The sequence below is a fragment of the Larus michahellis genome, chromosome 18, assembly GCF_964199755.1.
Source record: "Larus michahellis chromosome 18, bLarMic1.1, whole genome shotgun sequence".
NCBI classification, from domain to species: domain Eukaryota; kingdom Metazoa; phylum Chordata; class Aves; order Charadriiformes; family Laridae; genus Larus; species Larus michahellis.
The window spans coordinates 1,142,264-1,164,063 of NC_133913.1; the positions used below are offsets into that span (position 1 = coordinate 1,142,264).

The window sequence follows — 21,800 nt, forward strand, 5'->3', positions numbered from 1 at the left end:
GGAAGGGGTGGGGCGGGGCGCGCCCCTCCGCGCCCGCGCGCCGCCGGTCGTCCACCTTCCCACAAGCCTTTGCGCCTCCGCGGCAAACATGGCGGCGCTCAGCAGCGGCGGCGCGCCATGGCGGCGGGGTGAGGGGCTCCTCACCGGGGCTGGGTGTCTCCATGGGGCTCGGGCAGGGGAGGGAGGGCGTGCGTGCGGCCCGGCCTGTCCTTACCTCGGCCCTCCTCCCCGCTCCCGGCTCCTCTCACGCTCCCCGCCGGGGGAACCCGGGGCCTGGCGCCGGCCCTGAGCGCTGCCCGTCTGCCCCCTCTCCCCAGGCTGGCTGCCCGCCCTGCAGTTCGTCCGCCGCGGCTCCAAGGCGGTCACCCGGCACTGGAAGGCCATGCATTTCCAGCGGCAGAAGCTGATGGCCGTGACCGAGTACCTGGCCCCGCGGCCGGCCGTCCCGCCGCGCTGCCTGACCCCCAGGAAGGAGAGGGTCGAGGAGGAGGTAATTTTCTGGCCTGTGGCCGTTGTGGGTGCGCGGCTGTGGGGCCTCGGTGCGCAAGGAGACCGAGTGGCTTTGCACGCCCCGTCTGTGTGGTTTGCCTTGGCGATTTGACACGGGGGTCTGCAGCCCCCACTGGGTGCAGTACGGGGCTTTGGGACAGCCCTGCCCCAGGGTGAGCCTGGCTGGACACCGGTATGGAGGCTTCTGGGGTGATTACTGCTCCTTTTCATCATGCTGTCAGTGGCTGGGAGATGCCCCAGCTGGTAACCCACGTGCTGGAAGCCAGGTGAGTCCCAATCCGTGGCAGCATCTCATGATCCATGGCGGCATCTCATGGCAGTAGGTCCTTTTGCAGGGTCAGAGTTGGGGGAGGCAGCAGCCATTGCCCCTTCCCTGTGGCCCATCGCTGCTCACTCCCTTCAGGACAACGGCTATGCCCGGCTGTTGCGGCGGCAGGTGGAGGAGGTGTTCCGGGACAATCGGATGATTGCTGTCTGTCAGTACAACTCCATGCCCGACGAGGACGTGGTGCTGATGAGGCATTACCTCCGAAAGCACAACATTGAGGTCAAGTTCGTCCTGAACGAGGTAGGGGCAGAGCTGCCGGGGCAGATCCCGGTGTGGCTGGGGCGGGGGAAGGTGGGTGAGAGCTGGGATGACCCTGTGGCACGTGCTGGGGTGAAAAGCTGCATTTTGAGAGCTGTCTCCCCTAGATCGTCAGACCCGTGCTGTCACAGTCCAAGTACAAGAATCTCCTCCCTCTCTTTGTGGCGCGCAATATCCTGCTGGTGAGCCCGGAATTGAAGGCAAAGGAGATGCTGCGGGTGCTGAAGGGAGTGCCGCAGATCAACCTCCTGGGTGAGAGCCTTTCCTGTGTCCCCGTGTGCTGGCGCTGGGCTTAGGGCTCCCCTCCAGTGCTGGGGAGAGGTGGAGGGTCCATGCTAACAGACCTGCGCTTGTGGGATCGCTGTCATGTCCCCTAAAATGAGGGATAGATGGCGAGGAGCAAGAGTCCTGCCTGCAGGAGCAAGCCTTTCCTTATGCGCTTGTGGAAGATGACAGGGCTCTGGCTCTGGCACCCCATCTCCTGTCCTCAGCTCTGCTCCTCTCTTCCAGGCGCCTGCATCGACAACACCATCCTGAGCAAGCAGGGAGTGGAGAACTTGGCCAAGCTGCCCTCGCTGGAGGTCAGCCAGGGGCAGACAGTGGGTGCCCTGGCCGTCCTGCCCTCCCAGACGTCCTCCCTGCTCCAGCGCGGCTCTGCATACCTCACGGCTCTCCTGGATGAGCACATCCGTCAGCTGCAGGCCAGGGAGACGGGGAGCCCGTCCGAGCCCGCCCCTGCCCAGAGCTCGGGAGCTCACTGACGCTGAGCCCTGGGAGTCAGCTCCTTCACCGGCTGCAGTCGGGGGGGGTCAGGGACTGAAGATTTGTCCCCAGGTGGGCAGCCAGCGGCGGGACTGGGTCTCCTGTGGCACCACTGTCCCGATCAGGGAGCCCTGGCCCTTCTCTTTGCTCCCCGCTACCAGCACTGATGGCACCTGGGAACGTCCTGGCTGTGATTCGGGTGCTGTGGGGCTGCGGTTGGAGGGTCTCGGGCATCGGACGGAGGAGGCAAGAGTGCGGCGGGGACCCCCCGTGGTGCTGGCGGGGGGAACCCCTGGCACTCTGCGCACCCCTGCCTGCTGGAACCGGGGGAGCATGCTGTAACGCTGACCGAGCCGTGTCCGCGGGGTTGCCATCCTGTCCATTAAAGCGTGGTGGTGGAGATGCTGGAGGACTCGTCTTCAATTTGTGGGGGTGTTTGGCAGGATTCCTGCCCCTCGATGTGTGGGGAGATGCTGGGAGCTCCTCAGGGGCTCTCCTGGAGCAGGGCCGTGCTGGGGGGGGCGAGGGAAATACTGGGGGAGGGAGGATAAAGCAAAGCTTGGGGGGGGGTGAACCCCGGGACCCCCGTGGGGTGGTGGGAACCCCACTCTGCCTGGGCAGAGCTGGTGGGTCGGCCTCAGGCTTGGTGGGGGGGAAGCAGGTGCAGCCGGGATGAGACCCCCCCACACCCCCCTTCGTTACAGGAGAGGATGGATCCCCCCCACCCTGCTTCGTTACCCCGATCCCGGGGCAGGGGGGTCCGGGTCTGTCCGCGTTCGGGACGCGGGTGGGTCCGGCTCGGGGCGTCGGGGGGGGATGTCCCGATGGCCCCTCCTGGGCGCTGTCGGCTCCGGTCCTCCACGGTGCAGGGGGCAGAGCCGAGCGGCTCCGGGCCGCCGCCGCCTCCGCCTCCTTCCGTGTTCCGGTTCCTGCAGCCGCCGGGCAGGATGCCACCGGCCCCGGCCGCCCGCCCGCCGCCCGCCCAGGTGAGCACCGGGGGCCCGGCCCGGGTTGGGGGGGCTCCGGCTCCGCGCCCACCCCGCCACGGCTCCGCCGCCCCCCGCAGCCCGATCCGTCCCCCGCTGCTCCGGGGGGTGACACCTGCGCGGGGACACCGGGATCGGCTTTGGCACCCCCCCGCCCCGCGCCTCGGCGGGGGCTGCAGGCGGAGGGGGCGGCTGGGGACCCCCGGGGGGCGCCGGTCCGGCCCCGCTGCCGGGAGGGGGGGTCAGTCCTGCAGCACCCAGGGGGTGCTCCCTTCGCTGCCAAGCTGGGCAGGGCTGGGGGGGGGTCAGGGCTGCGGTGGGAGCGCCCCGGTCCCTTCGCCTCGGAGCAGGGGTGCGCGGTGCCGCAGTTATCGGTGCCGGGGCTTGACCATCCTGCCGGCGACATCACCGTCCCCATCCCTACAGCGGCGTCCGGGACACCCGGGTCCCCCGGCAGGTGCCGGCGAGGGCGGGGGGGGGGGGGGCAGGGGAGGGGGAACTTTCCTGTGCCTCAGTTTCCCCTCCTGTTCTTGAGAAGGGCGAAGGGAACACTCAGCCGGGGGGAGCGTGGCAGGGTCGGGGTTTTTTGGGGGTCGTGTCCCAGCTCGGGGGCGCGGGGATGGACCCGGGGCTGATCCCGGTCTCTGTCCCCTGGGTCGCCCTCCCGGCTGCGCCTGCCGCGGGGTTGCCGTGTGGCACTGAGTCCATGGGGCAACGGGAGCCGGGCGGCAGGGCCGGACTCTGGACCCGCCAGGTGGAGGTGAGATAAGGCTGGATGGGTTGATGGCTCCGTCTCGCACAGAAGCTTCTGGGTCCCGGCCGCAGTCACATGCCGGGCTCTCGGGGGGCAGCAGGGTCCCCCCCACCCCATGTCCCCTCCAGGGAAGGGATGAGGGTGTCTGTCAGGGCAGGAAACGCGCGGGCAGGGTGGGTGATCCCTCCCTGACGTGGCCTCCCCTCCTCGCAGTGGCTCCCACCGCCCGGGCTGTGACGGCCGAGCTCGGACCCCCAGCCCCGCAGCGCAGACAGGAGGGGGGGCTTGGCCCAGCCCCCTCTGCTCGCCAGCCATGGGCAGCCACGAGAAGGACCCGTCCTCTCCGAAAAGGGCCCTGTCGCGTTCCAACAGCACCGTGTCTTCCAAGCACAGCAGCATTCAGCAGGTCGGGGGGGGCTCTGGGCTGGGGGAAGGGGGGCTCAGCGGGATCCCAGTGGTGCACCCAAGCTGGACTGGGGGTGCCATGGGGCCTCGGGGGGCTGCGCCCCACTTTAAGAAGGGGGATACGGGGATACAGAGATGCTCCATCCCCTGGGAGGTACCGAGTGTCCCTGCCTGGGGACAAGGTGGGGAGCACCCCGGCTGCCCCCGGTGCCGAGGGACCCCCGTGCTGACCCCCATCCCTGCAGGGCTCGGAGAGCTGGGAGGTGGTGGAGGAGCCGCGCGCACGGGGCAGCCCGGGCCAGCAGCCGCAGCGGCACGAGGGCTACCTGCTCAAGAAGAGGAAATGGCCCCTGAAGGGCTGGCACAAGGTAACGGGGCAGAGCTGGCACCGGGAGCCGTCCCCCGGCCACACGGGCGCCATCCCTGGGGCAATTTGGGCCCCTGGATAAAGGGGCTGCGGGGACCAGTCTCTGCTCCCCAAAACAACCGTCCCTCTCTGTCCCCAGAGGTACTTTGTGCTGGAAAACGGCATCCTGAAATATGCCACCACGCGCCAGGACGTGAGTGTGGGGCTGAGCTGCGTCCGTGGGGCTGGGCTGCATCCGTGCAGCTTCCCCAAGGGCTCGGGGTGGGGGAAACCCCATGGCCCCCATGAGGAAGGGGGTCTTCCTCCTGACGGGGGTCCCTGGGCTCCCCCAGGTCCTCAAGGGCAAACTGCACGGAGCCATCGACATCCGTCAGTCCGTCATGTCCATCAACAAGAAGGCGCAGCGGGTCGACCTGGACACAGAGGAGAACATTTACCACCTCAAGGTGCTGGCGGGGGCTGGAGCCGGGGCTGGGGGCATCGGGTGTCCCCCACCCGGGTCTCCCCCCTGACTCCATCCAACTTGCCCCTGTCCCGCAGATCAAGTCCCCGGAGCTCTTTGCCAGCTGGGTGAGCAGCCTCTGCTCCCATCACCAGGGCGAGGGGCCCGAGCCCGGCCCCCGGGGGTGTCCCACGGGGCGGACCCCCACCAACGCGCAGGTGGGTGACACCTCGGGGTGGAGACGTGAGGCGGCACCCGGGTGATGGGCTCCCGACGGCAGCCCCGGCCGTGCCCCTTCTCCCCTGCTGCAGGGCCCGTGGACGCGGATCCTGCCCTCGGGCAGTGCCCCTGCCCTCTCCACCCTCGCCAGCTCCCGCGACAAGGTGAACGCCTGGCTGAAGGACAGTGAGGGGCTGGAGCGCTGCTCGGCCGGTGAGCGGGGCTGGAGGGGACGCACGGGGTCGGGGTCGGGCAGGGGGGGATGCCCCGTCCCCCATCCCTGACTCCGTGCCTGTGGCAGAGCTGTCGGAGTGCCAGGCGAAGCTGCAGGAGCTGACGGGCATGTTGCAGAGCCTGGAGGCCCTGCACCGCATCCCCTCGGCCCCCCTCATCTCCGGCAGCCAGGTGAGCGTCGGGCGCGGGGCTGAGCATCGCCCAGCGTGGAAACCCCCCTCTTCCCAGGGACGGTCCAGCTCCAGCCCCCCCTCCTTTCCCTCGCAGCCCTCGGCTACCGCGGAGAGGCCCAAGAAAGGCAGGAGGAGCACCAAGATCTGGTGCACCCAGAGCTTCGCCAAGGATGACACCATCGGTCGGGTGAGGGGGAGCGGGAGTCCCACAGAGCTCTGGAGCCATCACTGGGGGATGGAGCCCCCCAGGGCCCTGCTGACCCCCACGTGTGTCCCCCTCCAAGGTGGGCCGCCTGCACGGCTCCGTCCCCAACCTCTCGCGCTACCTGGAGCCGTCCCAGAGCCAGCTGCCCTTCAGCCTCCCCCCCGAGTACAGCCAGCTGCAGCGGAGCTTCTGGGTCCTGGCCCAGAAAGGTGGGATGGGAGGGGGATGCTGAGCCCTGCCGGGGGTCCCGGCGGTGGCGGGGCGGGTGTGGGATGCCGTGCCGCAGCCTGACCCCCCGCCCGTGTCTGCCGACAGTGCATGGCTCGCTCAGCAGCGTGGTGGCCGCGCTGATGGCCGAGAGGGCCCGTCTGGAGGAGATGCGGCAAGCGCTGGATCGCCGGCGCTCGGCCCCGCGCCCGGGGCGGGTCGGCAACACCGGGGTGAGGGATCTCGGGGGGGCTGGGCAGGGCTGCCCCCGGCTTTGGGTCCCGGCAGAGCCCGAGGGTTGTGGCTGCTGGGGTGCCGTTGGGTGCAGTGAGTTGGCAGGGTCTCAGCCTGGTGCTGGGTGCCGTTGGGTGCAGTGAGTTGGCAGGGTCTCAGCCTGGTGCTGGGTGCCTGGGCAGCAGCAGGGTGAATCCCCCCGCTCTGTCACCCCCACGCTGGCTGGAGGGGACAGGCTGGGGGGGGGGGGCCCGGCTCAGACTCCCCCTGCCTCCGCAGGCCGCCTTGCGCCGCTTCCACTCCCTCTCCGTCTCCTCCGACACCACCCTGGATTCCTTCGCCTCGCTGCATCCTGACGAGGTCGGGGGGGGGGCCGGCATGGGGTGGGGGGTGCGGGTGACACCCCCAGGGTGGCGGGCTGAGGCGGTGGCTGTCCCCGCAGCCAGACGCGTTGCCGGCCAAGGGCCGGGAGCAGCAGCTCTCCAACCGCAGCATCGTCTCGCTGGCCGACTCGCACACCGAGTTCTTCGACGCCTGCGAGGTCTTCCTCTCCGCCAGCTCCTCGGAGAATGAGGTGGGGGGGTCTTCAGGGGGCAGGGGCGGGCCGGGGGGGAGCAAGGATCTAATGGCATGGGGGGTCTCTGCAGACCCCCCCCCTGCTGTGGGTATGTTGTGGGTTCAACTCTCCCTTCTCTCTCCCCCGTCCCCTCCCCGTTAGCCGGCCCGGGAGCCACCCCCCCAGCTCCCCACGCCCCCCCTGCTCCCCACGCCCCCCCCAGCCCCTGCAGCCCCCCGCAGCTCCCCCATTCCGGGTGCTCGGGGTGTCCGCAGTCTCTGAGCCGGGCGGTGGGGGCCGGGTGCTGCCGGTGCCCCCCCTGCCCCCGCTCCCCACTCCTGCAGTCCCACTGGTACCCACCACCCCCTCCCCGTCCTGCCCCCCCCCGCCCCAACCCATCCCAAGTACCCGACTCTCGTCCCATCCTCCCGGGGGGGCCCTGCCCGGTACAGCCCCTCCTTCCCCCCCCCGGTGGGGTAACCCCTAGACTCCCCACCCCCCACCCCGCCCTGACCCCCCCCGAAGCCGCCGACGGTCCCCTGCGCCTCCCCAGCCCTCGGACGACGAGTCGTGCATCAGCGAGGCCACCACCAGCGCCTGCGAGGACACGGCCGAGCCGGGGGGGCCGGGCCGCCCCCCGACAGGTACGGCGAGGGGAACACCGGGGGGGGGGGGGCACGAAAGGGGGAAGGGGGAGGTGCGGCTTGGCCCCACCGCCCGGTGCCCGGCAGGAGCGGAGGGTCCGGGGCTGCCCGTGGAACCGGCGCCGCTGGAGCTGCCGGGGCCGGACCCGCGGCGGCGGAGCTGCCTGCCCGCCCCCCCGGCGCCCCCGGGGGACGTGAGCCTGTGGGGGCTGCTGCGGAGCAGCGTGGGCAAGGACCTGTCGCGGGTGGCGCTGCCCGTGCACCTCAACGAGCCGCTCAACACGCTGCAGCGGCTCTGCGAGGAGCTGGAGTACAGCGCGCTGCTGGACCGCGCCAGCCGCGCCCGCGACCCCCGCCAGCGACTGGTGAGGGGGGGGGCCGGGGTGGGGGGGGGGGGGTGGGGGGGGGGTCAGGGACAACGGGAGGGCTCGGGGGTCAAGGGGGTTCGGGGGACTTCGGGGGCACGGGGGACTTTGGGGGCAGAGGGGACACAGAGGGACGTGGGGGACTTGGAGAGTTGGAGTATTCGGGGGGGTTCAGGGGTCGGGGGAGCCGGGGGGACAAGGGGGCTCAGCGTGGTCGAGGGCCCGGGGGACACAGAGGGTTACAAAGGATTTGGGGAGTTCGAGGTTTTAGGGGCTCAGGGGACAAAGGGGCTCAGGGGACCGGAGGGACTTCGGGGGCACGGGGTGGTCAGGTGCTTGGGAGACAGAGGGATACAAAGGATTTGGGGAGTTTGCGGATTTAGGGGGCTTGGGGGCAGGGGGAGCTTGGGGGACAAGGGGGCTCAGGGGACATGAGGGACTTCAGGGGCATGGAGTGGTCGAGGGCACAGGGGACATGGGGGACACGGGGCCTTGGGAGACTTTGGGGACAGGGAGGGCACAGGGTGGCCAACACGGGGCTCAGGGGCACGGGTAGCTCAGGGGACACAGAGGGTACTTGGGGGGACATGGAGGGACTTGGGGAGTTCGAAGATTGGGGGTGTCAAGGGACGCGGGGGACTTGAGGCTAAGGGGGGACACCAGAGGTCGGGGGACATGGGGGACATGGGGAACACGCATAATGGGCGTGGCCGAGGGAAAACACACCCCCCCTCCCCGGGGGGAGGGCTCGGTAGGCACCCTGCCCGCGGTGCGGTGGCAGCGGTGCGGTGGCAGCGGTGCGGTGGCTGCGGTGACAGGTCTACGTGGCCGCCTTCGCCGTGTCCGCCTACGCCTCCACCTACTACCGGGCGGGCAGCAAACCCTTCAACCCGGTGCTGGGCGAGACCTACGAGTGCGTGCGGCCCGACCGCGGCTTCCGCTTCATCAGCGAGCAGGTGGGGACGGGGACGAGGACAGGGAGCGGGGACAGAGCCGGACGGGGCGGTGGCATGTCCCCCTTCTTCCTCCCTCCAGGTGTGCCACCACCCGCCTATCTCCGCCTGCCACGCCGAGTCTGACAACTTCATCTTCTGGCAAGGTGCGTGCTGAGGAGGGTGGGGGGACAGATAAGGGGGCCGGGGGGGGGGGGTTAACCTCCTCCTGTCCCCCCCCTCCCAGACATGAGGTGGAAGAACAAATTTTGGGGCAAGTCCCTGGAGATCGTCCCCGTGGGCACAGTCAACGTCCAGCTGCCCAGGTGAGCCCCCGGCAGGTCCGTGTGTGTCGTCGTCTGTCCCCCCCCCCCGCCCCCCGCGGCGCCGCCCTGCCCGCGCTCGCCAGCCCACGCTGAGGCGGTGCCCGCAGGACCGGGGACCACTTCGAGTGGAACAAGGTGACGACCTGCATCCACAACGTCCTCAGCGGCCCCCGCTGGATCGAGCACTACGGGGAGGTGCTGATCCGCAACACCCGCGACGCCTCCTACCACTGCAAGATCACCTTCTGCAAGGTGTGCCCTGCCACGCCCTGCCACACCCAGCACACCCCGCCCTGCCATACCCTGCCCCACCTCCACCTATCGCAGCCCCTTCCCTGCCCCCTGCCCCGCCTTGGCCCCGCCCTTCTGTCCCCGCGCTCCGCCCACCCCATGGCCCCACCCTTCCTCGTGCCCCTGACCCCGCCCCTTTGACTGACCCCGCCCCTTCATTCATCTAAAGGGTAGTGTTGCCCCGCCCCTTGCCTCGCCCCACCCTTCCCAGTAGCCCCGCCCTTTTCCCAGTGGTCCCTCCCCCAAGTGTCCCACCCTTTCCCAGTGGCTCCTCCCCTCAGCGCCCCACGCTTTCCTAAATAGCCCTGCCCCTCACTCAGGACCCCGCCCTTTCCCAGTAGCCCCGCCCCTCAGGGCCCCGCCCTTTGCCAGTGGTCCCACCCTTTCCCACTGACCCCACCCTTTCCCAGTAGCCCCTCCCCCAGGACCCCCCCTCTTTCCCAGTAGCCCCGCCCCTCAGGGCCCCACCCTTCCCCAGTGACCACACCCTCTCCCACCGGCCCCCCCCCTCCGGCCCCCCCCGCCCAGCCCTGCTGTGGCCGCAGGCGCGGTACTGGGGCGCGGGGGCCAACGAGGTGCAGGGGGCCGTGCTGAGCCGCAGCGGGACGGTGGTGGAGCGTCTGGCCGGCAAGTGGCACGAGGGGCTGCACCGTGGGCCCCCCCCGGGCCAGTGCATCTGGAGAGCCAGTAAGGACCTGGGTGGGGGGGGCCATGTCCTGGGGGGGGGATACCCCACCCTGGGGGCGCCACCGGGGGTGGGGGGGGGGTCTCAGCGCTGTGCAATCCCCGGCAGACCCCATGCCCCGCGACCACGAGAGGAATTACGGCTTCACCCAGTTCGCCCTGGAGCTGAACGAGCTCACGCCCGAGCTGCGGCGCGTCCTGCCCTCCACCGACACCCGCCTGCGCCCCGACCAGCGGTGAGCAGCACCACGGTGTCTGGGGGGGGGGGGGGCGAGGGGAGGGGAGCTGAGGCCGCCCAGCTCGTTACAGCGATGTCCACCCCCCCGCCGCCCCCAGGTACCTGGAGGAAGGCAACGTGCCGGCGGCCGAGACGCAGAAGCGGCAGATCGAGCAGCTGCAGCGCGACCGGCGCCGGGTCATGGAGGAGAACAACATCACCCACCAGGCTCGCTTCTTCAGGTCCGGGGAGAGGGGGGGCTTGAATACAGGGCCCAGGGGCACCACCAGGGATGCAGGGAGACGCCCTGGGGGTCTTGATGGCTCCCCAGCTGTGACACCCACCCCCCCCATCCCCATCCCCAGGCGGCTGACGGACGCCAACGGCAAGGAGTCGTGGGTGACCAACAACACCTACTGGAAGCTGCGCCTGGACCCCGGCTTCGCCCACCTGGACAGTGCTGTTCTCTGGTAGCGACTCCCCCCCGTGGGGTGCTGAGGCCCCCCCCAGCTCATCACAGCAGTGGTGGATGGCAGTGGGGCTGGTCCCCCCAGCCCTGGCGGTGCAATGCCCCCCCCCAAGCCGTTTTGCCGGTGTTTAAGGAAAACTGTGATACAAAAGCGGGGGGCACAGGCAGTGCCTCTCCCCCACCCCCCCGACCTGGGGCAGAGCCCTGGGGGCACAGGACGCCTGGGTTCCTGGCTCACTATGGGGAGGCACCGGGGGTCCCGGGGTGCCCGCGGGCGGGCAGACCCCCCCAGCCCCCCAAGCTGTGCGCGGGGGCTGCTCTAATAAAGGCTGCAAAGAGCTGGGGTGTGCAGAAATCTTCCTTCCCACCCCGGCCCGGGGAGGGGGGGCTCAGGTGCTCAGGACCCCACTCCCGGCCCAGGATGCCTGGGTCCCCCCAGTGAAGAGGGGGGGCACAAGTCCCTTCACACGCCCCCCCCTGCCCTCCACCAGTGCCTCAGTTTCCCTCCCACATGCCCGCAGAGGAGAGCAAAGAGCCGTGCCCCACAGCGTCCCCTTTATTGCGAGATATGCTGCTGCCCCCGGCCCCACGCTGGGCACGCAGGGGGGGCTCAATAAATACTTCAGCATTAACCAACCCCCCCCACACTCTATAAACCACTGACAACAAAAAAACCCCACCACCTCCACCCCCCCCCAGCCCGTCCCCTCCCTGCTCGCCCCCACGGCCCCACTGGGGTGGCACCGGGGGCTGATTGTCTGGCTGCAGCCCCCCCCACCTCCGCTCAAGTCTTCCCAGGATTTGGGTGTTAAATAGGGCGGGGGCGGGGGGGGGCGGCACACAGGACCCCTTGCACCCAGCTCCCGTGGCTTTGGGGTGCCCGGGGCGGGGGGGTGTGTGTGTCTGAGCCCCCCCAGCACGGCTCAGTTGCCGTAGAAGCCGTAGTAGCCGCTGTCGGTGCCCGGGTCCTTGTCGTAGAGGTCGCCGTTGCGTGTGTGGGGGGAGCTCTCGGCGCTGGAGGGGTACGGGGACACCCGCCGCCGCTTGCACTCGTACAGCCCCGAGTCCGAGGAGTCGCCCGAGGTGGCGGCGGGGGGCTCGGGGGGGGGCCAGCCCTCCGCCTCCTTCCCCTTCTCCTCCCGGGGCTCCCGGTACCAGCCCAGAGCCCCCCCGGGGCTTCCCTTGGGGCCATATTGCCCGGGGCTCCAGCCCCCCGCCGCCCCGAACCCCCCCGGCCCCTCGGGGGGGTAGTAGGGCAGGGGGGGGTGGGAGGCAGGCGTCAGGGCGAAGGGCTTCACCCCGTAGGGCATCAGCTTGCCCCCCCCGTACCCCCCCTCGTAGCTGCCGTACTCCAGCCCCCCGACGGCGGGCGGCTGCTGGGGGGTGAAGTACCAGCGTGGGGGGTCCTTGGGGGGCAGGGGCAGCGGGGCCCCCCGCTCCCCCCCGCCGAAGAAGCGGCCGGGGGGCAGCGGGTACTGCTCGGGCAGGAAGGGCTGGAAGCGGGGAGCGGGCAGGAGCTGCTGGCAGCCGGGACCCTCCGGCGGAGAGGGGGTGAGGCGCTCGCCCTCCGAGGCCGCGTACATCCTGGGGGGGGGGACGACAGGGCAGCAGTGGGGGGGAATGCCCTCCTGCCGGCCTGGAGGCAGGGGGGCACCAGCGGGAGGGTGGGGGGGACACTCACGAGTCAAAGTTATCCCGAAATCCTTTGGCAAAGGGGTTGTGGTCGATCTTCAGCTGGGTGATCTGGGGGGAGGGACACGGAGCTGGGGGGGGGGCTTCGGATGTTCTCCCCACCCCTCGAGCAGCCCCCCCGTCCTCAAGCAGCCCCCACCCCACCACAGTCCCCTGCCTGTCCTGGGACGCCCACCCCAGCACCCGCGGGGGGGCTCAGCCACAACCTCGGGGGGGGGGTCAGGCTGTGCTGGGGGGGCGGAATAGGGTGATTGGTGATGGGATGCTGGGGGCGGGGGGAGCATTGCAGGGTGCTGAGGGGGTACTGGGGGGGCTACTGGGATGCTGGAGGGATTCAGGGGGAGGTACCGGGATGCTGAGGGGATGTCGGGGGGGGGGGTACCAGGGGTTGTGGAGATTCTGTGGACAGGGGTGTTGGCAGCTGGGGGGGGGGGGGCTGGGGGGATGCCACTGGGGTTTCCCTGATGCTGGGGGCCTTAGAGGGTGCTGGGGGGGGTCACCAGGGGCTGCTCGGGGGGGTATTGGGGTTGCTGTGATGCTGGGGCGATACCGGGGTGTATCAGTGGTTTCTGTGGCCCTGGGGGGATGCCGGGGGGATCGCTGGGGTTCCTCTGCTGCTGGGGGGGGGCTGGTTGGGGGGGGTACCCCCATGCTAGGGACCGGGGCTGGGGGGGGGGTGTGTGTGTGTGTCTCGTACTCACGTCGGCGTTCTGGTAGGCTGTGACGGCGATGAACTGGGTCTCGGGGAAGACGAAGGTGTGGGTGTGCGGGGAGGGGTACGCCTCCTCGCCCTCCCCCTCCTTCACCTCCGTCACATGCAGCCGGGGCTGGTACTTGTGCAGCGACTGCAGCACGATCATCTGGGGGAGGCGGGGGGGAGCAGCGTGCGGTCAAGGGGTGGCCACGGAGGAACCCGGCCTGGCCCGGCGTGCCGGTGGGAGCCATACCTGGCCGACGTTGTTGGATGCGCCCTTGTTGTTGGTGAGCTTCAGCTTCCCGAAGGAGACCTCCTGCCGCATCCAGTGGGCGCCCGTGTTGGGCGAGTCGGGGTGCAGGTAGAGGCGGTTCCCTGGGGAAAGACGGAGAGGGGGGGGCAGCTTGGATGGGGTTACCACCCCGCCCAGCACTGCCAGGAGGAGGAGGAGGAAGGGGATGATGGGGGGGGGGGGCATACCTGGCATGTTGCCCTCGGCTTTCCCGCACTGCACCCACTTGCCGCCCTGGTAGCGCCAGTGATGCTGGTCCACCAGCACCACGTCCACGCAGACGCTGTAGTGGGCCACGGGGTTGAGCCCCGAGAGGTTGAAGCTGAGGAACGGGAACATGCGCCTGGGGAGGGGACAGAGGCACAGGCACTGTCACCACCCAGCTCCCCCCCCACCCCCCGGCTCAACCCCTGCCTCGAGGGGCCGCGGGGTGAGGTGGGGGGGGAGGTTGGTTCTGCCTCCCAGAGCAGTCATGGGGAAACTGAGGCAGCGTGATGCCCGGCCCCCTCATGCCCGGCTGGGTGCCCGTGAGGAGCTGACTGACCCCAGCAGCTGGGGGATGCTCTCGGGGCCGATCCCCCCCCCACACCGGCATCTTCCTCCCCCTCCCCAAGCACCTTCCGGATCGGAAACCAACACCGCTGCTATTTCAGGCTGGGCGCCAGCCTGCGCCAAGGGCAGGAAGGGGACGGGACGGGACGGCCGGGGGTGACACTGCGGCCCCAGGGCTGCAGCTGTGGCACCCCCCCACCATGGGGCTGCACCCTGCTGTCCCCCCGCACCCACGGGGGACCCCAAATCCCAGCCCTGGGGTGGGAGATCTGACACCTTCCCCTCCAAGTTCGGTCCCTCCTTTTCCATCACGGGCCCCAGCAGCCCCAGTTGCCAGCCTGGGTTTGCAGCAGGGGTCGGGGGCGCTGGTTTAGCCCCCCCCCCCGCATGGCAGAGCTCAGCTCTTCAACCGCGTCACTTTGGCGTCCGCTGGAGTTTTGGCTTTTGGTGGCCGGAGCTGGAAACCAGCCCCAGCACCGGCCCCCCTGTTAGTGTCACCTGCCTTAACAAGCCATCGCCGGTGGGGAGCAGGACAGAGCCCCCCCTGCCAGACCGACATGGGGGGCACGGAGGGCCCTCAGCCCTCCCGCCAGCTTTGCCTGGGTGCGATACACACGGGGTGATGGGGAAATTCATCCTCCCCCCGCCGGGGGAAGAGGACTGGGGGGGCTGCAGCCCCACATGCCCCCGGCCCCCTCCCTCTCTCCTCCCCTCTTCCTCCCTCGGGCTGTGCCGCTTCCCGTCTGCCAGTACCTGGTGGGTGAGGGTGGGGGGCGGCTGGTGGCGAGGGGGGGCTGGTTTCACACCCCCCCCCCCATTTCCTCGAAGCGCTGGCGTTTCTCATAAAGCGGGTGCCAGGGATTCTCCGAAAGGCCCTATAAAGCCTTGCCTGGCCGAGGGGTCCCGTGTGGGGCTGGGTGGGGGGGCTTCCACCTCCCCCTGTGCCAGGAGGGAGCCCAGGTGATCGGGGAGGGTGGGCTGCTCCCGGGAGCCGACCTCAGCCCAGCATCATCCCTGCAGGAGTCAGGGACGGAGCCAGCCGTGAGATTCACCCCTGGCAGGGGGGTGGTGGTGTTGGGGGGGTTATTTTGCCTGCCCTGGCAGCTCCTGCCCCCGCCCCAGCGCACCAGGGCTTCCCACCAGCCCCAAGGCAGAGACCTGTGAGCTCACGACAGGGATGGCACGAGGCACCGAGGGGGCTGCTGCACCCGGGAGCCCAGCCGAGCCCCCCTCCCCGTGTCACCGTCCTGCCCCCGCGCACCAGCCGGGGGGGGACAAAACATGGGTGAGGAGTAAAGCGAGGGGCTGGGGCCCGGAGCGCACGCAGCCCCGGGTGCCGGGGCAGGACGGTGGGGGCTCGGCCGCGGCCCCGGCAGGAAGCACGGCTCGGGCAGTGCCACGGCACCCGGGGAGCGGCATGCAAAGAGCGGTGGAAAGAGCACGCACAGCCTGCGCCGGGCGCCGCTGACTCAAAATTGCCCTTGCAAGAGGTTGGGGCGGGGGGGGGGGGGGGGGGCGGGGAAGAAAAAGAAGAAAAAGAAATAGAAAAAGAAAGAAAGCAGCGCTCGTGGCCAGGAGCTGCGCACGTGCTTCCCGAGGCCGGGACGGACGGTGGCCCCGAGCATCCCGGGTACCCTGAGGGTCCCGCTGAGCCCTCGCAGGCCCTGTCTCGCCACTTGTGTGTCGAAAACGGGCGGCCCCCGGGGCTCAGCTCTCCCCCGGAGACGCAGCCGTGGCGGGGGACGGTGGTTCCTGCCACCGATAAAAATTGCGGCCACATCAAAGGGCGGCAGCGAGGGGCTGCGCTGCCTGCGAGCCCCCGCCGAGCTCTGGCAGGGCGCTCCCTCGCCGTGCCGCTGCCGCGCTCCGGCTGCCAAAGCCCTCGCCACCACCAGCACCGGCTCCCGGCACACCAGTGAGCCGGGGCGATGGCTGTCCCCGCGGCGAGCAGCCAGGCCGGGTGTTGCACCAGCGCCGAGCTCGCTGCGAGGAGCGGGGAGGAAGAAAACAGCCTTTTTCTTTTTTTTTTTTTTTTTTTTGCTTTGGTTTTTTTTGGGGGTTTTGTTTTTTTTCTTTTTTGCACCTTGCTTGCTCCGACACCGCCAGTTCCCCGGCTCCCAGAGCCTCGCGCTGCCGGCGGAGCGGAGAGAGAGAGAGAGAGAGAGTTAGAGCTCAAACGCTGCGGCGATGCAAACCGCAGGGCTCGGCCGGGGCACGGGAGGGTGGGGGTAAGACCCGAAACGGTACGTGCCTCGCGTTTATTTTTAAATCCCCCAACGCTCGAGCTCCCGGGGCCGCCGCTCGGGCAAGGACTCGCTTCCCCTGGGTATGGCCGCTGCGGTTTGGGAGGTGCCGTGGTGGGGTACAGGGTGTCCCGGCCAGCTCACCCCCCCACACACACCCCCTGCACCCCAAAAGCCGCCGGGCACCTCTAGTTTCTCTCCCTTCGCACGTTGCTGGGGCTGTAGAAGGGGCTCACGGCTCCCAGGCTGCCCCGAGGCTTGTCCCCACATGAACCCCTCGACGCGGGGAGGGGACAGGGCGTGTGGCCATGGGGACACGGGGAGCTGGGGGCACATCAGCACATCCAGGGGACATGAGTGTCAAGAGGACGTTAGGTGACACGGGACATTGGGGTCATGGGGACACAGGGAGCAGGGACAGGGGGTGCAGGATGAACCCAGGCTGAAGGGGAATCTGGGGGCCAGCTGTCTGCAAACCTGCCCGGGGTGGGGAGCGCAAAACCCTCCCGGCCAGCGGTGCCCCCCCTGCCCAGCCCTGCCTGCACCCCCGGCAGCGCAGGGGGGGGCTGCCGGCTTCCTGAGCCGCCTCCTCACTCGATGGCAGCCCAGCGCACCCCAGCCCCAGCGGCCGCAAGAACCACGGCCGCGCGTGGGAGCCCGGCGCAGCCCCCAGCATGCAGGTGGAGCCTGGCGCAGCTGTATGGCACGGCTGCACCGCATGGCACGGTGACATGGCACAGCTGCATGGCACAGCACGGTGACATGGCACGGCTGCATGGCATGGCACGGCACCATGGCATGGCTGCATGGCACGGCGACATGGCATGGCTGCATGGCATGGTGACATGGCATGGCACGGCTGCATGGCACAGCTGCATGGCATGGTGACATGGCACGGCTGCTCAGCATGGCAATGTGACATGGCATGGCTGCTCGGCACGGCACGGTGACATGGCACGGTTGCCTGGCACGGTGACATGGCATGGCTGCTTGGCGCGGCATGGTGACACAGCACGGCTGTGTGGCATGGCGCGGTGACATGGCACAGCTGCTCGGCATGGCACGGTGACATGGCACAGCACAGTGTCATGGCACGGTGACATGGCGCAGCGCAGCACAGCGACACAGCGCGACTGCACAGCAATGTGTGGCACGGTGCTGCGTGGCTGCATTGCACAGCGGCGTGGTTGCACGGCTGCTCGGCGTGGCACGGTGACTTGGCTGCATGGCAATGCACGGCTGCATGGCCCTGCGACACAGTGTGGCATAGGTGCGTGGCACCGCTACACGTCCGCACGGCACAGCGCGGCTGCACCACTGCTTCCAGCCCCGCCATGCCCCCCCGGCCCAGCCTGCAGGGAACGGTGGCTGCCAGCCCAGGCAAACCATCCCCGAGTCCCCCCCAAAAAGACGAAGCCAGGCCTCGTGTTCCCCCAAATGCACGGCCGCCCCCTGCACCCCTCAGACCGAAGCCAACCCTCGCGTTTGCCAAATGCAAACCCAGCTCTTGTGTCCCCAAAGCTTTCCTGCCCCCCTCCAACGGCGACGCCAGCCCCTGCGGCCCCGCCAAGGGCAAAGCCATCCCCGGCGTCCTCTCCAAAGGCAATGCCATTGTGTCCCCAAATACGAAGCCAGCCCCTCTGCCCCCCAGAAAGGTGAAGCCAGCCCCAGCTTCGCAGCACGCGCAGGAATTCCCCGGGCCCTTGGCAGCCGGGGCGATGGCGAGTCCTTGGGGGTTTCCGCAGAAATCCTGACCCGGCTGAACCCCGAGAGTCGCGGGAGGCGGAGGAGGGATGGGGACCTGCGTGGGAAACCAGCAGGAAATTCTTTTTGCTGGGGATGAGTGGGTAAGGGATGGTGTGGGACGGCGTGGGGCAGCAGGGAGGGCGCCAGCGGGGGTGAATCCCAGCGCCCGACTGGGTTTGTCCCAGTGCTGCCATCTCCCACCTGGCCTCAGCCCCCCTCTGCAGGGACACGGGGGGCTGCGCAGCACAGCGAGACGTGGCACCCGTGCCACCAGCGGGACAGGACATGTCCCCTGCCCTACCCCAGAGCCCCCCAGCCCGGTGGGTGCTTGCTTTGGGGCACATGTCCCCCTCCAGCCCCCGGCTCTGGGGTTTTTCCTGTGTCTCAGCAGTGCTGCAGCCCGGCCCTGCAGACAGATTTCTGCAACAAACCAGCTCGGGGTCGGGGGAAGCGGATGTTTTGTGGCTCTGAGCTTGACGTCTCCTTGGGTTGGGTTTGCTGTGAGCCCCTCCCGGCACAGAGCACAGCCCCCCCCCGGACCCCGGCCCCTCTGTGGAGCCACTGCAGGGGACGGACTGGGGAAAAGAGCCCCAAAATCGCCTGGTTTCAGACTGGGAGCCGGCGGCAGAGCCCAGACGTGAAACTGTGCAAAGAGGACGGGATCAATCTCGAGCGGCACCCCGATTTCCAGACCCTCAGCACCAGATCCTGAGCCGCCCTGACGCAGCAGGGACGGGCACTGCCCCAGAACTGGCCACGGCGGCTGGGGAAGGAGAGGAGAAAAGCAACGGGGAGAATTCCAGCGGGTTCCTGTCGGACCTGAACGATGGCGGGCGAGAAACAACCAGTTGTGGGGCCCAACGCCTCTGCCACCCCCTCAGCCCATGCTGGGGACACGTCACCCCATCCGTGACGGTGCCTGTTTGCTGCCGAGCATCCCCGAGCCCGGCGGGGGGAGCAGGCCCAGGAACGGCTGTGGCAAACCAAGCGGCCCTAACGCGTTTAGACTTCCAACACATTAAGCAGGTTGGGCTCAGCATCGAAGTGACACCGTCTGTCTCGGCCGAGGGAGGGAAGGGGAGAGGGCAGGGAGCATCGCTGCCGGCAGCCCCAGCGCTGGGCAGAAAGAGCCCCCCTGGGCGGGGGGATGGCAGCGGGGGGGGGGTGTCTCTGCCAGCTGCCCCACACATAGCCCCGTCACCCCCTCACCATGGATTTTCAGGAGCCACGGCAGTCCCTGAGCCCGATCCAGAGTGGGCTGAACGCCATGCCCAGCCCCACCATGTTCACACTCCCCTCCTCGGCCCTCCCAGAGACCTCGGGCAAGACCTCCCGGACTGCAGCCGGGGGTCCGGCTCCCACCCCCTCCCCACATCACCCCGGTGTGGGGCCGAAGGACGGGCTCAAGGTGGGCACCAGCATTTCAGACTCCCCTTGTTCCAAGTCGGGGCGACTCCATGGCCCCCCAGGACCTTTATCACACCCAGCCCCCTCCAGACCAGGGGGCGTTGGCAGAGGTGGGGTGGACTTTAGCCCCCCACGTATCCCCCAACCCTGCCCCAGCCCCAGGAGCCCGCAGCCTGTGAACAGCCCGGGCGGGCGGCAGCATGGGGAGGACAGCAGGTGCCCAGCCGCAGTGTCACCAACGGCTGTTTCGGCAGCCAGGACGCTGCCGAAATGCTCCCCCTTCCCTGGGCACCCGGGGGGCACCCGGCCTCTGCCTGCCCCACAGAGCAGGGCGGGGGATTTCCATCCCGGAGGGAGGACAGCAAGCAGAGGGGGTGTCACCCACCCACCCGGGTTGCTCCTGGGGTGGCCGTGGCTGCTGGCCCCCTCCCGGGCCCCAGCAGGCACCCCCCTCTCACTACTTGTTGCAGCACCGAGCTCTGGATCCGGCCACGGGCCGAGGCCGGATAAACGCTGCCTCCAGCCCCCCCCCCGCAACATCTCTGTGAGCTTCCTGGCACAACAAACCCTGCTCGGACACGGGAGGTCCGGATCCCTCCTCTCCCACCCTGACACGGGTGGGGACACCCCCCAGACCCTCTTCTCCTTCCAACAAGCCTCAACGCACCTAAAAAACCAAGAGCTGGGGGGTCTGGTCTGCTTCGCTCCCCGACTTTTTTCCTTGCACACACAGGTGGACGTTGCCCCCAAAACCGCCAGGATGGGGATCCCCCCTTGCACAAACCCACCCCCCTTGCTGATGGGGACCCCCAGTCCCACACAAACACCCGCCCCCACGCATCTCCAGCCCTTTGGGAGGACGAGGCGGGGACCTCCAGCCCCTCACTGTACCGGCCACCCCCTGCCCACCCCGCAGCGTCCCCCCCGGCCTGTCCCGCACCCCTCTCTGCCAGCGTGCCCACCCCAGCACCCCCAGTGCCCCCTGCCCTGCCCGTATCTCTGCCTACACCGGACCCCCACCCGCTGCTCCCCGATGCCCACGCGGGTCCCGGTGCCCTGCCGGTCCCCTGCGCCGCTCCCCCCGCTCCCCCCCGGTGCCCCGGCTCACCTGCCCTGCTTGGTGATGATCATCTCGGTCTGGTGCTTGTGGAACTTGGCCCAGAGCGGGTAGTTGTTGAGCATCACCTGCACTTTACCGGCCGCCCGGTACCCGGGCAGGGCGCAGAGCGGCCCGGCGCGGGGGCACAGCGGGGCGGCGCCGGGGGGGTAAGCGCCCTCCGCACCCGCGTACAGCTCCGCGCCCGCGTAACCCTCCACCGCGTAACCCTCCACCGGGGCGGCGGCGGGAGGCGGCGGGGCCCGGTAAGGCGGGCACGGTCCCAGGAACCGGCCGCCGAAGCCGCCGGGAGTACCGTAAGGCAGCGAGGGGGCTCCCGGCTCCGGTCCCCCCCCATCACCGTAGTAGACGGCGGCGGCGTCCCGGGGGCCCGGCGGCTCCTTGGCGAAGCTGGCGGTGCCGCTGAGCATGGGGGCGGCGGGGCGGGGGGCTCCGGTGCCCGGCTCCAGCGCGCCCATGGACGGGGGCGGGGGGCACCGGCCCCGCTCAGCCGCTCATGGGGGCCCCGCCGGCGGCCCCGGGACCCGGAGCCGGGCGCGTTTCAACGGTGGCCGCTTCGCCGGGCTCCCGCCGCCCCCTCCATGCCCGGCAGCCCCGGGGAGGGGGCGAGCCGGGGCGGCTCGGGGAAAGCCAAGGGGGAGGGAGGGCAAAAAAAACAAACCCGAAAAAAAAAACCACCTCCAAACACGCGGAAAGCCCCCAAAAGTGCCGTCGGGGGATGGGGGGGTTGTAGATCGTCGGCGGCGATGGGGGGGAACGGGAGGCCGCCCTGCCCCGCTGCTGCCGGTGCCCTCACACGCTCCACCTGCCCATCCCCGTGGCCCCGCGCCTCTTATCCAAAGAAGCGGCTCCGCGCCGGGAGCTCCGCCTCCTCCCCCCTCCCCGACCTCCCCCCCCCCGCGGAGGCGGCCCCCACCGGGGCGGGGGAGCGGGGCCGGGGCGGGCCGGGGGCGGGGAGCGCCACACGCGGGTCCCGGACACGCGGGGAGCGCCGGTCGGGAGGGGACGGGGGACACGGGGGACACGGAGCGTCGGAGGGGGCGGGGGACACGGCGGGGACGTGGGGCACTGGGGGAGTGGGGAGGTGGGAGGGGGTTGGGGGACGTGGGAGGAGCCGGGGCCGTGGGACACTGGCAGGGGTGGGGACACGAGAGGGGACAGGGACGCTGTGGGGGGGGACACGGGGACAGAGCATGGATTGACCAGGGGGACAGTGCAGGGTCCACAATCCCGCCCGTATTTTGGGGCTCTGGGGTGACACAAGGCACTGGGGGACGGTTAACGCCCTGTCCCCCCTCCTCCCAGGATCCTTAATTAATCCATAATTAGCCCACTTGCCCGAGGGTGCCGGTTGGGCCCTGTGTGGGGGTGCTTCCCCCCCTGTGGAGGCCGGGGCAGCCCCCAGACTCTGTGTGAGTGCTAGGTGCCCGATATTTTGGGTCCCCCCTGCACACCCTGGTGTCGCGACAGACACGGGAGGTGGCTCGAG

General features: G+C 69.7%; 3 protein-coding genes across 5 annotated transcripts; 2 read left to right on the forward strand and 1 right to left on the reverse strand.

Moving 5' to 3' along the window:
- The first annotated feature begins 40 nt into the window (after positions 1 to 40).
- On the forward strand, positions 41 to 2,258 carry MRPL10 (mitochondrial ribosomal protein L10). Its single transcript, XM_074561736.1, has 5 exons — positions 41 to 128; positions 318 to 490; positions 914 to 1,078; positions 1,204 to 1,348; positions 1,607 to 2,258. Exons 1-5 carry the CDS (start codon positions 89 to 91, stop codon positions 1,855 to 1,857), a joined length of 774 nt encoding a protein of 257 aa, XP_074417837.1. The 5' UTR covers positions 41 to 88; the 3' UTR covers positions 1,858 to 2,258.
- A 531-nt stretch (positions 2,259 to 2,789) lies between these two features.
- On the forward strand, positions 2,790 to 10,909 carry OSBPL7 (oxysterol binding protein like 7). 3 transcript variants are annotated; one of them, XM_074561716.1, is made up of 23 exons: positions 2,790 to 2,844; positions 3,812 to 4,004; positions 4,249 to 4,371; positions 4,510 to 4,563; positions 4,703 to 4,816; positions 4,911 to 5,030; positions 5,124 to 5,244; positions 5,333 to 5,436; positions 5,533 to 5,625; positions 5,723 to 5,852; positions 5,959 to 6,083; positions 6,364 to 6,444; positions 6,527 to 6,658; positions 7,194 to 7,284; positions 7,372 to 7,649; positions 8,468 to 8,605; positions 8,685 to 8,748; positions 8,829 to 8,907; positions 9,015 to 9,159; positions 9,744 to 9,885; positions 9,992 to 10,118; positions 10,219 to 10,341; positions 10,465 to 10,909. In XM_074561716.1, exons 2-23 carry the CDS (start codon positions 3,912 to 3,914, stop codon positions 10,571 to 10,573), a joined length of 2,586 nt encoding a protein of 861 aa, XP_074417817.1. In that variant the 5' UTR covers positions 2,790 to 2,844; positions 3,812 to 3,911; the 3' UTR covers positions 10,574 to 10,909. The 3 variants fall into 3 exon arrangements, with proteins under 3 accessions (XP_074417817.1, XP_074417820.1, XP_074417819.1); XM_074561718.1 differs by lacking the exon at positions 2,790 to 2,844 and adding an exon at positions 3,499 to 3,604; XM_074561719.1 differs by lacking the exon at positions 8,468 to 8,605 and having other exon boundaries at positions 10,465 to 10,908.
- A 446-nt stretch (positions 10,910 to 11,355) lies between these two features.
- TBX21 (T-box transcription factor 21) lies at positions 11,356 to 21,175 on the reverse strand. The gene is made up of 6 exons (XM_074561995.1): positions 20,303 to 21,175; positions 13,435 to 13,589; positions 13,208 to 13,329; positions 12,962 to 13,120; positions 12,250 to 12,311; positions 11,356 to 12,152 (listed from the first exon to the last, which is right to left on the reverse strand). The coding sequence occupies exons 1-6, from the start codon at positions 20,767 to 20,769 to the stop codon at positions 11,492 to 11,494; spliced, it is 1,626 nt and encodes a 541-aa protein (XP_074418096.1). The 5' UTR covers positions 20,770 to 21,175; the 3' UTR covers positions 11,356 to 11,491.
- Between the last annotated feature and the right edge of the window lie 625 nt (positions 21,176 to 21,800).